At 35.9% G+C, this 15362-nt stretch overlaps 1 protein-coding gene across 1 annotated transcript in view; it reads right to left on the reverse strand.

Moving 5' to 3' along the window:
• Positions 1 to 11321, reverse strand: part of GPC6 (glypican 6) — a 590829-nt gene extending 579508 nt beyond the window's left edge. Inside the window, exon 1 of the mRNA XM_030922398.1 lies at positions 10928 to 11321. Coding sequence (XP_030778258.1) covers positions 10928 to 11272 — 345 coding nt within the window. The 5' untranslated portion in view covers positions 11273 to 11321. The remainder of the gene's footprint in view (positions 1 to 10927) is intronic.
• Positions 11322 to 15362: the final 4041 nt, after the last annotated feature.

Genomic DNA, 15362 nt, shown 5'->3' on the forward strand with positions numbered 1-15362 from the left:
ACAATAACTGTGAGTGAAGTTCACTGAGTGAGTTCTTTAACCATAGATGCTATTTGTATTTTAAATATTTAACATTGTGTACTTCCAAAACAAAAAAAAAAAATAGCATTATTTTTTAAGCACTATTTTTCTTGACACATGGCTTATTTGGATTACACGTTTTCACTTTTGGTTAAAAAATAGGTACAGAAAAATATTTATTTTTTATGAACAAAAGAGCTGAGCACCAAGCTAAATGGCAACTAACACTGAATTCAGGATCAGGCCAACTCCAGCAGTGTTCAGACATGCGTTAAACTGAACATGGATGCTAAGGCAAAAAAAGCTCAGTCTAAACACTAACTCCAGCTAATCTTTGCTATGCAATTGCCGACTCAGGGTTGTTGTATCTTCCAAGAAACTGTAGAAACCCATATTTTACGTCAATCCGCCCAACTTAAAATCATTGCTCGAAATCTTAAAGAGTTCATGCCAAATAAATTATGTTTTTTATATAACTGGGCCAGTTTGGACCAAGGTCCACCAGTTTTTAATCTGACATAGATTCAGATTTGGGGCCCAATGGAAAGTACTGTTCATGGATTTCTACCAAACATTTTTTGTCAGCCTCATTCCTTACCTCCCCTTTATATACCCACCCTTTCTTTTCCCTTTTGAATGAAAACTTTCCAAGTTATGGAACTATATGGAGTAGGTACAAATTGATCAGTAAATTCCAGCAGTTAAATAAGAGAGCCATGGAGCTCCCATGCACCTCGGAATTCAGAGTGAAAAGCGAGTCAGGCTAGACATGCACACATATGTATACCCACACACGCAAACGAACGATGCGAGCCAACTGTTTTCTTTTCTAGGTAAGGCTGTTTAGGGAATTATTTTTTTGTAAGAGATACCCAGATATATTGGCAGCAGACAAATCTCTTAGGTTGTAAAAGAAAAATTTTAAGATATAGGAGTACTAAAAAAAAAGAAAAGTGTCAACAAGGTGGGGAAATGCATGTGATGTTAAAATGATGAAAGTAGAATTTAATATCAAACATCTCACATAATTTGGCAATATAAAATGATATTACAGATACACTGGAAATACAAACTTTTGACATTTAATTATCTGTTGGTATGTCAAATTTAGAATTATTTTATTTTCTTCTTTGTACTTTTCTGCTTCTTCAAAAAAATTCAGATGAACACACATATTGATTTTAGGATAAGAAAAAAAATATATGAAGATACATAAAATTATTGTTCTTACCACCAACAAAAAATAAATATCCTGGTGATTTAAGCTGGAGCAACAATTTAAACTTTCTCAGTAATTTGAAGGAAATAAACGTCCATTTGGCTAGGATGAGTCATAATATTATTTCATTTCTCCAGTTCTCTACTGCAAAATCACAACCCAAGTGACAAACACAAGCAATCAATAGGGAAGTCTTGAACAGCCGGGAGTGAAAGGTTTTAAAATTTGTTAAACATTTAGTATAACAGACCATAGTTGGGAAAGTACTATCACATTAACACTGAAGAAAAAACCTGCACAAATAAAAAGGACTTTCAATCTGGATTCTATCTTCCATCCTAGCCAAAAATGTCAGGGTACTTTTTTCTCCATTCCAAATAGATATTTTTGATATTTTATGGAAAATGGGGCATAAATATTTTATATAGTTATCCTCTCTCTACCAATGTAATAGAATATTGCAAGGTTCGTCTTTCCAATAAAACGCTTTATTGCAAGTACAGTTGAATTCTCCTTGGCCGAGTCTTTGATTTGTGCAACAAAATTCTAAGATGGAAAGAACAAAGACTTCTGCAAAGTGCTTGGTTCTCTGCTAATTTTTAAAGCACTATAAAATTGAGTACTTCTTACTAAATGTTGTCCATTTTCATTCAAAAACAATGAAATAAATATTTCCTTATGTCTTGATACATTTTTAGTAAGAGAATGTGTTTTTAGAAAGCCAAGAGCAAATGAAAATTTTAACACCCATTATTTATAAATGAATATATTTCTGTGTGAAAAGACTTGTATTTGTACCTACTATAAAAATAGTATGCATAATGTTTCCATAATTAATGTATTTATGAAAGTTTAAAATATTCACTGAATGTACTTTTTGATTGCCAAAATTCTATACAAAATTAACATAGAAAAGTAGATTTTCCTCACTTCTTCAGATACTACGATCTGAAAAGGTTAAAATTTCCATATAAAATCCACTGTTCTCTGTTCAGTATTAAATATGACAGTGGCATTTTTGACATGCAGCATGTTCCTGCAAGGGCAAAACGGAATTAAAAAATTCTGTGTATGCAAGCCACTTAAGTGTCATTTGATGTTAACTTGCAGGATCTATAGATTTCGGCTATAGTTTTACTTACATCTGAATGTTAGAGTCACCATTATCCTATTACTGACACTCTGAACTGTCCATTTTCACTCTTGGTTATTTGATTTAGACCCCAAAAATGCAGAGTTTCAACATTGTTTGGTATGATTACTATATTCTAAGTATCTGGGATTGATCCATTGTGTTTGTGCTGAATATCACTCATCTAGACAAAGAGGTATAAAGCAAATAGATGCAAGGGAATAACCCTTGCTTGCAATGAGAAAGATAACAATGGAGGAAATCTATAAAATGTAATAATGTACCCCCCCCCTTTCTTACAAATATCTGTATGACCTAATATCTCATTTTTAAAAATGTTAGGATGTCATGCTCCCTACATAAGTCCCACTTCACTATGTCAGCACTATTAAGGCAATATATCTGTCAAGCTTTATTAAAATTCTTTTTGATGTGTATCTTGGCTCATAAACCTCTATAGTGCACTGATATTGCACCAGGGAATGTCCTTGTAACATTGAATCTCTGAAGATGGGACAATAAAAGAGAAATCCTCCAAACTTTCAAGTTGGGCCCATGGTATCACACACCTTGCCTACTCTCCTCACTTGTACATGTGTAAGTGATTATGGTGTGCCTGCTGTGCAAACCTTGTTTCACAGAACCTTCTCGTAGGAAGAGCATAACTGCATTCAGAGATAAATGTCCAAAAATGAGCAGCATTGAGACTGGGATAAACATCAGGTTCGTTTTCCTTCGTAAAGCTGTTTTACAAGCAGCATTCTCTGAGTTATAGCACTGGAGTTTTATCCTTGGGTCTTTTTCATTTGTGCTGTACCTTAATTGGCATATTTCACTCGTGAATGTTCCCTATTAGTAACAAAGACGTCTCGTCTGCTTGTAGTATACATTTTCCACGGCCCCAGGGAAGTTCTTGTATTTGAGGGGGATAGGCAAACAGTAGACATGCCAATCATGATGGGTTTTCTGAAAGCTCATCACGGTTGTAAATGCCCAGAATATACCCTAGGGAAAAACTGCTAGGGTAGGAAGGTACAAAAACAGGTAAAGAGGAGCTGAACACAGGAACGGTAAAACCCAAACATATCAACAAAATCAACCAAAATATGTTCATTATTTTCCTGTTTTTAGCATTATTCTAGAATTAGTACATTTCAAGTTATCTGTTTGGGGTTCAAATTATCTGAACAATCTCTGGTTGATGGATTTTTCCCAATATACCATGACCTGTTCAGGGTATCTAATTCTTCCCGATTTAAGCTAAGAGGGTTGTAATTTTCCAGGAATTTATTCATCTCTTCTAGGTTTTCTAGTTTATGTGCATAAATGTGTTCATAGTAGCCTTGAATGATCTTTTGTATTTCAGTGGTGTTAGCTGTAGTATCTCCTGTTTCATTTCTTAGTGTGGTTATTTGGATTTTCCCTCTTATTGATTAATCTTGCTAATAGTCTATCAATTTTATTTATCTTTTCAAAGAACCAGGTTCAATAACAAGTAGTGAGATTGAAATGGTAATTTAAAAATTACCCACAAAAAAAATGTACAGGACCGGATGGATTCATAGCAGAATTCTACAGACATCAAAGAAGAATTGGTATCAATCCTTTTGACACTGTTCCACGAGATAGAGAAAGAAGGAACCCTCCCTAATTCATCCTATGAAGCCAGCATCACCATAACACCAAAACCAGGAAAGGACACAACCCAAAAAGAAAACTACAGACCAATATCCTTGATGAACATAGATGCTAAAATCCTTAACAAAATACTAGCTAACCGAATTCAACAACATATCAAAAAGATAACCCACCATGATCAAGTGGGTTTCATACCAGGGATGCAGGGATGTTTTAACATATGCAAGATCTTGGCTCATAAACTTCTATAGTGCACTGATATTGCAACAGGGAACGTCCTCATGACATTGAATCTCTGAAGACAGGACAATAAAAGAGAAATCCTTCAAACTTTCAAGTTGGGCCCATGGTATCACACACCTTGCCTCACTTGTACATGTGTAAGTGATGATGATGTGACTGCTGCACAAAGTTTACACAACAGTGTAAACTTTGATAAGTCACAGTTCACATTCACAATAAATGTGATACACCACATAAACAGAATAAATGCAATACACTGCATAAACAGAATTAAAAACCAATATATCATGACCTGATGCCTGATCCCATGGAGTACAACTCATATGCTGCTCACACATAGGAGACTCACCATGCAAATTCAACATCCCAGGAAAAGTCCCACTGATGGTGTCAGAGCAATGTGAAATTGCAGTAAAGAATTTTTTTAACTTTCAATTTTTGTACGTATCTTGTTGCAAAACAGTAACAGCCTATTTATGAACGTGCACCAGTCCATGAACCAAGATTTGCATACCTTGTTCTAGAATGTGTAGGGGAAGAAGAGTTAACTTCTCAACCAATTAAACCACTCAAGTCAACCTGCACTTGCTAAAGTCAGTAACATCCTAATGGCCAGATCCTAAGGTCTGTTTTCTCTGCCCTTTCTACTTAACTATCTGCCACAGTTGATGCTATTGATTAGTCTATTTCTTGAATTCTCCCTCCCTTTACTTTCAGGAGGGCATGCTTTGCTGGTTCTTGTCATTTGTCTTTGTTTTCGGAACGCTCTTTAAATGTGTACAGTCTCTGACATTTCATCTGATTCTGATTCTTCTTTCTCTAGCTAAATGTTACTATCCTTTGCCCACAAACATTTATATGTTGGTGATATGCAAATCACACATGAACTACAAAAAAACTTTCATTCACCTGTGGCCTTTTTGTGATTGTGTTCATTTCTGGAATGCCCCCCCAAAATTAACTCCAATCCAAAAACCACCACAGAAGGAACAAAATCAATAATTCAGGTGATAACGACAACAGGTGATCTTTGTATTCTCAATTCTTTCTCAAAAGCAAACACTTAAATAGAAAACAATTTTTCTTGTAAATTGCATCCATGGTAGATTCTTCAGAATGGTTTTCCATTGTTATCAGAGAATACTTCAGAGGCATTTCATAGCCTCTGTTGCATTAAATTTGATGATACCATTTTTCCTTACAGTGCATCAACCACATTTATTGAAAGTTGACTTTGTCTGTTGCTTTCTAGGCACACATTGTTAATGCAAAGCTGTTTAGTTGGGAATGAACCACTTAAAAAGGCTCTTTGAGCAAAAACATCAGTCTATGTAGCAGACATAGGTGGGTATCTGTTGATGAAAATATTCTGGTCTTACTAAAGACTAAAAGCCAGACTTTTCAAAGTCATGACTCACAGGAAGAAAGATTTTTGATAGATAGATGGATAGAGAAATAGATGACAGTATTTGTCAATAGTTCAAGTTATATGGATCCCAGCTCTACTACCTCCCCTATTTATCTGTAATAAATCAATGAGATGACTTGCAAAGTGGAAATGATTGCTCCTGACATAATTTACAGCTTTTACTCATAGAAGTCACTTTTTTTTCTTTTGGAGATGGAGTTTTGCTCTTGTTGCCAAGGCTGGAGTGCAATGGCGTGATCCTGGCTCACTGCAACCTCTGCCTCCCAGGTTCAAGCAATTCTCCTGCCTCAGCCTCCCAAGTAGCTGGGATTACAGGCATGTGCCACCACACCTGGCTAATTTTGTATTTTCAGCAGAGACAGGGCTTCTCCATGTTGGTCAGGCTGGTCTTGAACTCCTGACCTCAGGTAATGTGCCTGTCTTGGCCTCCCACAGTGCTCAAGTTGCAGGTGTGAGCCATGCGCCTGGCCAGAAGTCACTTTTTTTGAGACAGGATCTGGCTCTGTTGCCCAGGCTGAAGTGCACTGGCACGATCTCAGCTCACTACAACCTCTGCCTCCTGGGCTCAAGCCACTGTCACACTGCAGCCTCTCGAATAGCTGGAACTACAGGTGCATGCCACCATGCCTGGCTAATTTTTCTATTTTTTTTGTTGAGATGGGATTTCACCATGTTGCCTAGGCTGGGTCTTGAACTCTTGAGCTCAAGCTATCTACCTGCCTCTGCCTCCTCAAGTGCTAGAATTACAAGCATGAGACACCATGCCATGCCAGAAGTCACTTTTATTAAAGAAAAACATATAAAAATCATGCCTTCTTAGTGTAAATGGCATCATGATGGACTAGTGAAGACACTATAGTCATTTCCACATTTGCCTTTCTAATAAATAAAGACTAGTTTAAGCAGACAATCTGTTAATATCTCTTTATGAAGCCCTCTCTCTTCCTCACAATGTTTCACAAGCCTTCGAGTGACTGCCGGTATCCATGTTTCCACTCACTAGTGGTGGAAGATAAGGGAATAAGGGTGGTATTTTAATAAAGGGACAGTGCTAAAAATAGTCCAAATCCATTCTGTCAAGGTGACTACATTATCAAAATTTATTTTTTCTTCATTTTAGAGCTCTGCCTTTCATGCCTTTCTGACATCCCGTAGCACAATATGGAACATGGAAACTGACTTGTTAGCAGGTCCATAAACAGTAGTTAGTACTACAAACAACTGAGGGTAGCTCAGGGACTCAATTGTAGTTACACAGGTAGAAAAAGACATGGACAATGGTAAAGTCTTTCTACATCTTAATTTATTTCATTAAAAAGCTTTACACAATACATGCATGTATGCATGCATGCACATACATGCGCGTGCACGCACACGCGCACACACACACACTCCTCAAGCACCTGGCTTAAGAAATAGTATGTTATTGATAACTTAAAAATCTCTATGTATCCCTCCTTCATCTTACCTCCAAACTGCATCTCCAGAGGTAACCACCATCTGATTTTCCTTTTATCACTCTTTGAAATTTCTTTGGAGTTTTACTACATATATTTTTTTCCCAAATAACGTATTGCTTAGTTTTACATTTTTGAACTTTATACAAATGTATGTATTTTAGGTGACTTGATGTTTATCTCTCACAATGAGGTGTCTGTGACTCGTTTCATGAGCACTTTCTCTGCTCTGGAAAATTTCATAAGGTGAAGAGATCACCATTTAGGTAGATGGGCCATTTGTGACGTTTCTACTTTCTATATCACTCTAAAAGATGCTGCTACAAAAATTCTTCTATATGTCTAATTGTATGCACGTGTAACAGTTTATCCAGATGAAATTGAAGTTTTAGAATATGTGCATCTTCAGCAAAACAGGTATTTTCAGATTATAATCTAAAGTGAGCATATCAATTGATAATTCCACCAGCAAAGCATGGAGCTTCCTGATATTCCACCTCTCATTAACACTTGACGTGCTCAAAACAGTCACTCACACAGAAAATGAATCCTGGGTGACTGCCCACATATATTCACTACAGAATCACATAGTGCTTCTGCGGTCAGACCTTGAGTAATAGTTACTTAAAATAAACTGGCCCCATCTGAAGGCTAGAAGAAGACAGTGTTTGCATTCATAAGATGGCAAGCAGAAGTTTTAAAAATAATTCTGTTGATGCTTACAATTTAGACCTCCATTTTTCTGGTAAGAAATTTCCCAATAATGTTCTGAACATTATGTCAAAACATTTGTGTCAAACTGCTGTGTTCTGCCAAAGAGGTAAATTTTCCAGTCAAAGCAATTAATTAGAAGATATTCATGATGTCTTTCAAGATTAAGAAGTCACCATAAGTGTAGAGAGAAACTGAAGAGAAAAAAAAAAAAAAATTACCCAAATCAGGATGCAGGAGACAAGCCAGTTTGCTGATCTCCATTTGGGAATTCTGCTCTTCTGTCATCATTTCTCCAACTCTGAATCACTCAATTAATAGACCATAAAGAGGCTTCAGGTTTATGAAGGGCTTAAACCTCAAACACAATTCTTGCTTCTCTTTTTAGTATATTTAGTCTTTGTGATTCTTTATTCTTATTACAAAAACACTTTGGGTGCTGAAAATCATCATAGTATCAGTAGATCACAAATTGCTAGTTTAGTCAGCTCTAGACCATCTTGTAATCATAGGTAAGGAAGTTCATTGGTAAAATACTCAAATTCCTGAGACATAAATTATTTGCAAAAACATTTCTCAACTTCTTTCAAACCAAGTCTATATATACATACACCATATCTATCTATCTATCTATCTATCTATCTATCTATCTATCTATCTATCTATCTATCTATCTATCTATCTATCTCTATCATCTATCTATCTATCTATCTATCTATCTATCTATCTATTTATCTATCTATCTCTATCATCTATCTATCTATCTATCTATCTATCTATCTATCTATCTATCTATCTATCTATCTATCTATCTCTATCATCTATCTATCTATCTATCTATCTATCTATCTATCTATCTATCTATCTATCTATCTATCTATCTATCATCTATCTATCTATCTATCTATCTATCTATCTATCTATCTATCTATCTATCTATCTATCTCTCTCTCTCTCTCTCTCTCTATCGTCTATCTATCTATCTATCTATCTATCTATCTATCTATCTATCTATCTATCCATCCTTCTATCTGTCTACCCATCTCCAAAAGGCAGTGCCCAAATGTCAGATGGGGCTTATAATTTTAACTGACTAGGGATTGTTGGTCCTGAAGGGATCAGTGGCAGAGATAATACAGTGTTAGAAGATGCATTTCTCACCACTTCTAGAGAAAAAGGTCATACTCTACTGATGGTTGGCTCATGAGGTCATCCTTCCCTAGAAGGAAGAGCATGTTAGACTTTGGTCAACAAAGACTTCAGTTGAGACAGTCAGAGAGTGACCAAGGGGAGACACCATCTCTGGGCAGTTGTGAATGCCACTCTGTGAAAAGCAGGAGGGAGAGCCAGCAGCAGCCTCCCCCATGGCTTTGTAGACACTTTGCTAGAAAATATTCTGTTATCTCACTGGAAACTTGCCAGATCATAATACACACATCTGAACCTTATTAACACTCAATTAGAATAAATACACATAATCAGGAATATATCCATCCATACTTTGAATTTCTTAAATTCATATTTCTCAAAGGCTGGCTACATGTTTCATCCTTCAACAAAATCAAAAGCTTCAGCTTGCAGCCTCTGTAACTAAGCCTATTATTGAGTTTAACTTATTAAATTAATTTACACTTATTTTACAACAAACTGCATCTACTCAAGGAAATATGGAATGCATATTCATTTTCTATACTTATTCATATTTTACTGACAGTCCTCAGGTGATATATTTCCTCTTGCTATTCTACTTAGCTAATTCCTTATAAATTCCTTTTTGGGGCTCTAGTTTCTTTGGTATCTAAAACATTGTTGAGATTCAATGTAAAGATATTATTTTAAACATTAGAATCACATGCCCTTTATATTGTTAAATAAGCCCTTGTAATTATTTCCTTCAGTGCCTTCCTGCAAATAACCTGTCTGTATGCTCAAATAAATGTTTAGGAAATTAACAATTGAAAATGGGCTATTATGGATTTTATTGACAGTGCAATAGAGAAACATTTTTAAGGGTATACACAATCTTTATGCTAGGATGTAAATATTGAGGAGATCAACGTGTCAAAAAAAAAGAAGCATTACAGGACAGTACCAATAGTTAAAAAAAATAATGTGGCTCTTTCGCACAGCCCTGCAATAGAAAAGTAGTGTTTGGGAATAACCCTTGTACAAATATACCTTCTTTGAGTGACATAATACCAGATTCCTGTTACGTATTATTTTTAACTTTACTTCTTTAAGTAATTATCTTTCATTTTATTTGTAGGACTGACCTCACAAGTGCCTTAAATGTCAAGAAAGAACTTAAACAAAAGCAGACATCCCCTACACAGGAAATATTCAATGTTTAAGTAGTGGAATGTAGAATTATCCCTTACATCCAAGGTATAGAGATGTTATCCTCAATAAAGACCCAAAAGTAGATTCATGATTGATCTTATTCATAAGCCCAAGGCAATGCATGGTATGAAATTACAAAGATAAGAGGTAACAAAAGAAATTCTCTGCAAGAATCTATACTTGGTATTCATTAGTGCTTCCTAATCCAGTAATACAGGTGTCAGCAAAGGGCTCTTCTTTTACCATGAAGGAATTAGGCCACATTGACACATGATGATAAAGAAGAAGTGCCAGGTGCTGATGTCCTGAACAATAACTTGTCTCTACTCGCAGGTCCATGAAGACTGTCATCTTGACTCCCTAGAGGATTATAACCTCTAAATGGATTGTTTCATGAGTATTTATCATCCTTAAAACCCTCATCAGAAATACCAAATGATCATAGTTGCAACGCACCTGCTTTTGCACTATTGATACTAAAGCTTCTCTGCTTTACTGTTGACAAGTATTAACATTAATTTTCCAACCACATAGAAAGGTTTAAAATCCTGTCTTTTCTCACACAAAGCAAGGAAAAGAAAGCCAGAATTATACTTTGATATTTAGCTGATTTCTCTAAGAGCAAGGACCACCAATTAAGAAATTTTACCTTGATTTTTTTTTTTTTTTGTAAACATTGGTTTTAAAAAAGAGTAAACAAGGAAGACCAACTAGAAAGACAACACATTTTCAATTACCTTGGAAACTCGGTTTGCAACTTCTCTGCCCACAGTCAGCCCCTGGACAAAGGTCCTGGCAGCAATGAAGGCGCGGGTGACCTGAATCTTCAGTTTCCGGGGCACGTCTCCAAATGGCTTGAGCTGGTCAGTGTATTTGCTCACGCATTCCAGGTAGTCTTCACTGAAGTGATACTGAGGGTTTATCAGCTGAAACATTCGTTCCAGGAGCCGAGCCCAAAAGTCATTGAGCATTTCTTCCAGATTCACATTACCGCCAGTGTAGTATCTTTTCAGCTCTGTGAAGAGGTCCTGAAAGACTTCCGAATTCTGCATGTACAGCATGCCATAGGTCCGTACAAACATATCATTTAGTGACTTTTCTGCATTCTCCAGGAGCTCTCGGAAAAATTCTGCAGATAAAACAGAAAGAAGTCATAAATTCATGAAATCTAGAAAGCCCAAGGCACCTACTTACCTTAAGTACAACTGCTTTTAATTGACATTTTCATGGAAAAACATATTCTGTGATTATGGTGTTAATGGACAGATAAAAATCATATTCTCAATGGGATTTGACCTCCATCTATGATCCTGTATGACTCAAAACAGAATACCCCATGATTTCCATTAACATTAGGAGTCTACCATGTAATCCTCTTCCAAAATAGCTCCATTCTTTTACCATTTCTTGTTAAATCTTAAATAATCCTACGGTTTGATACAAACTCAAATCAAAATCTGCTGTAAATATAATGTGCAGAGTATTGTTGTTTACATAATGATAAACACATTTGCTTCAGTTTATTTATAAATTTGTCCTAACACTAAATTCCATTAAATTGCTTTTATTTGAAATACTCCACAAATGAGATGTTCAAATTAATGTCATATTTTAGACTCTTTCTAGTTTCCATATATAGCAATCAATTAGCAATGTTCAGATATTCATAATGCAATTAAATTCATTTCATAATAAAGCTATAATGAGCATAATTTAGGTGGCCATAATGAGTCAGAAAGCCATAAAGTATCTTGGATCATCATTACAAATATAAACCATCATGTTACAGAACTTGAATAAAATATTGACAGTTGGACTTTCTGGTTGTGAGGTTCTAAATTAAAAAATGCACATCAATAATTCAAATCTTCCACTTTGCAACAGCGCTTGAATGTTACTGGGATCACTTACAGGATGCAAAAAAATAAGACATAAATTAAAGCCATTGGGTATCATTAGCTTCACTGGCCCTCATGCTAGGCTCCCTCAAGACACACTTTGTGTGTGTAGGGCACCTATCCTTTTGCACAAATAAGCTTGGGTAGAGCAAGCTGAAGTTTTATCTCATTTAGAGATTGTAAATTGGGGTGGGGAAAGAGCTAAGGAAAGATAATGCTCCTGAGGTTATCAATCTAAGTTCCTAAGAGCAAAATGATTCTGCTTTACCTCTTCGTAGTCCCCTTTTATTCCCTGAAATTATGCCCCCTCTCAGAAATGCAGGGACAAATCAAGTTCTGCATACTTCAAAAGCTCCAGGAATTTTTAAAAAGGACTCTGCTCCTTTCTGGGGTTCTGGGTATTCTCTCCTAAGATACAGAAAGGAAATAGTGATGAACACCTCTCCATTAATTCCATGGAAGCTACTTGTGTATTCTTAAAAGTTGGCTGAAGAAGTGCTTGGTTTAGCCACTTCAGTTCTGATTAATATACAATCAAACCATTGTCTTGATAATTAAATGGTGTCTGTAATAATGATAACTACTTTATATTTGTTTTTAAACCAGACCAAAGCATCAATGAAAGTACTTTTCATTTGTTTACCTCCTTTCTATGAAATATATATATATATATATTTAAAAAAATACAAATTCTGTTGCTACAGTGGCAGCAAAAACTGTGGGATTATAAATACTGTGTAATTTTGTTCACGTCACCAAATGGTTTTTATTTTTATTTTTACTAAATGTAAAATAAAGGTAAATATTATTAAATCTCTCTGAATCTTTAAGGATTTGGTAAAGAAAATGACTGTTGAAGCAGATAGGGGAAAATTCGCAAAATTGGGAAGCATAAATTTATCAAAATACTTATATATGCTGTATGCTGATGTTACTTATGATTTTAGGAAATCAAGAGCATTTCATACTTTTTTCAAAAATACTAGTTATCTAGTTTGTCCTAAAATGGAAAGTATATTAAATTACTAATATAAAAGTATGAGAATATCATAAGTTAAACCTTCAGAATGAAAGGAGCTTGACCTTGCTGATACAGGAACAGGGTGGAAGGCATAACAGATTGTGAAAGAAGATAAAAAAGAATGGAAAAATCACTGAATTGAGAAATACTAATATAATGAGACTGGAAAGTGGATTCTAATCATGAGCTCTGGACAGCCTATTCATTTATCTTCTTTTTGAGGTCAATTATTTTGTTGGACTTGGGAATTAAAGCTTAATTTATTGAATACAGAGTACTGCCTTCAGCAATGAATAGTCAGTAATCAATAGTGTGGTCTGGATTTGCAAAGAGCTTTAAAAAAAGAGAAAGAGAAGAAAAAAATTTCTCTGATACTCATTGCTCTCCAAAGTCTTGTGTGTTAGGGATAAAAATGGCATTTTCTCTTTTACTGAATGTAACACCTCCCTAGATATTTTTTTCTTCTTCTTCTTCTTCTTCTTCTTCTTCTTCTTCTTCTTCTTCTTCTTCTTCTTCTTCTTCTTCTTCTTCTTCTTCTCTTCCTCTTCCTCTTCCCTTCTTCTTCTTCTTCTTCTTCTTCCTCCTCCTCCTCCTCCTCCCTCCCCTCCTCCTCCCCTCCTCCTCCTCCTCCTCCTCCTCCTCCTCCTCCTCCTCCTCCTCCTCCTCCTCCTCCTCCTCCTCCTCCTCCTCCTCCTCCTCCTCCTCCTTCTTCTTCTTCTTCTTCTTCTTCTCCTGATATGAGAACTCCAAATATTGAGCCATGCCCACTTTGAAAGTGAGTGGTCACTGTGTCTTGTGGTTTTTCTTACGTTTAAATTAGTATTTATGATTCAGTATAGAAACCAAGTTATCACATTTCAATAAATGTGGCTCAAGAAACATTTCCATAGATTCCAAGCTTACATGGTTGTCTAAGAGTATGTCATTGTCTCAAAAGTTTGATATTAGCTTCACTGATCCTCAAAGTCAAGTTATTATTATTTCTTGTTGAAAATCATTATATGGTTTACTGATCTCATAGTCAAAGTTAATATTTGGTATTGAAAGACGCTAATGTATCAGCCAATTATGATAAATGTTGCTACCTTAAGGTACATTGATCTAAGATCTTATGAATAATGGAGATCCAAGGTACTGAGGCAAAGCTAATGTCCTCCAAAAATAAGGGTTCTCATTTCATTTTCAGCATGACTGTAGACTTCCACCTTTTGAAGTCTGACTCTTTGAACAAATTACTTTATGCTTGGATGAAAATTGTTTCTCAGCAAACCAAACAAGATGGAGATTTAGAAGACAGTTATGTGATCCATTTTACTGATGAAGTATCATGTGCAAGCAACATCAGAGAGAACAAAATTCAAGGACAATATAAGAAAAAGCAATCTCAACTGAACTCGTTTTAATGGAAGAGGGCAAAGCACACATTGGATAAAGTCTTCAGTCAACAAAAATTTTTATCTGCAAAAAACAGTTTGGCAGAAAGAAACGCTATTTGATTTTTCCTTCTTCCCCAATCACAAAATATACATCAAAGGTGGTTGCTTAGGGCTCAGTTACGCTTCATAGGTGCACAAAAAACCTTTCCTAGCCAGCATTAGCCTCTGGGATGATTTTATTCATCTAGAGGAGAGATCTCAATGTAAACATCTGTTTGCTTCAGGGCAGACTGTCTCAAGTGGGAGAACAGTCTTGTAGATAAAAACCACCACTGTTGGAAAATGAAAAAGAAAGTCTGTGTGATGTGGCCTGATCACTTGGAGAGATCTCTTAAGGGGCAGAAACCAACCCCAAGGAGCCAAGAGGTGCCCTAAGGATAACTGAGAAAGACTCCAAATGAAGCCCCCAAATAAATGGACTGAAAGGTAAGATGGCACAGAGGGACAAAGGGAAGCACAGAAAGAGGAAAAAGGCAGACGAGAGGCTCTCTACAGTCTACATCACACAACAAAAACTGGTCCCATTCAACTCAGAAATGTCTTATTAATACTACATAGATAAACACGTTCTGTGCTGGATTAGGTACGGGATTAGATTAAGTACTGTATAACATCTTTTTCCTCTTCTTTTTTCATGCTCTCAGAGACATTTCCTATTAAAAGCTTGTTTAAAATGAATGTTGCAGCATGGTGGTGTGTATCTATATCCTTTCGGAACCCAAGGAGTGAAAAGCTTTGGTCATTAGTCAGTCGAGATGATAGCACTTGTCCTACTGTGGGAAGCAGGTATGCTGTTTCCTTCCTTAAACCCGGAAAT

Source organism: Rhinopithecus roxellana, chromosome 18 (genome assembly GCF_007565055.1).
Source record: "Rhinopithecus roxellana isolate Shanxi Qingling chromosome 18, ASM756505v1, whole genome shotgun sequence".
Lineage (NCBI taxonomy): Eukaryota > Metazoa > Chordata > Mammalia > Primates > Cercopithecidae > Rhinopithecus > Rhinopithecus roxellana.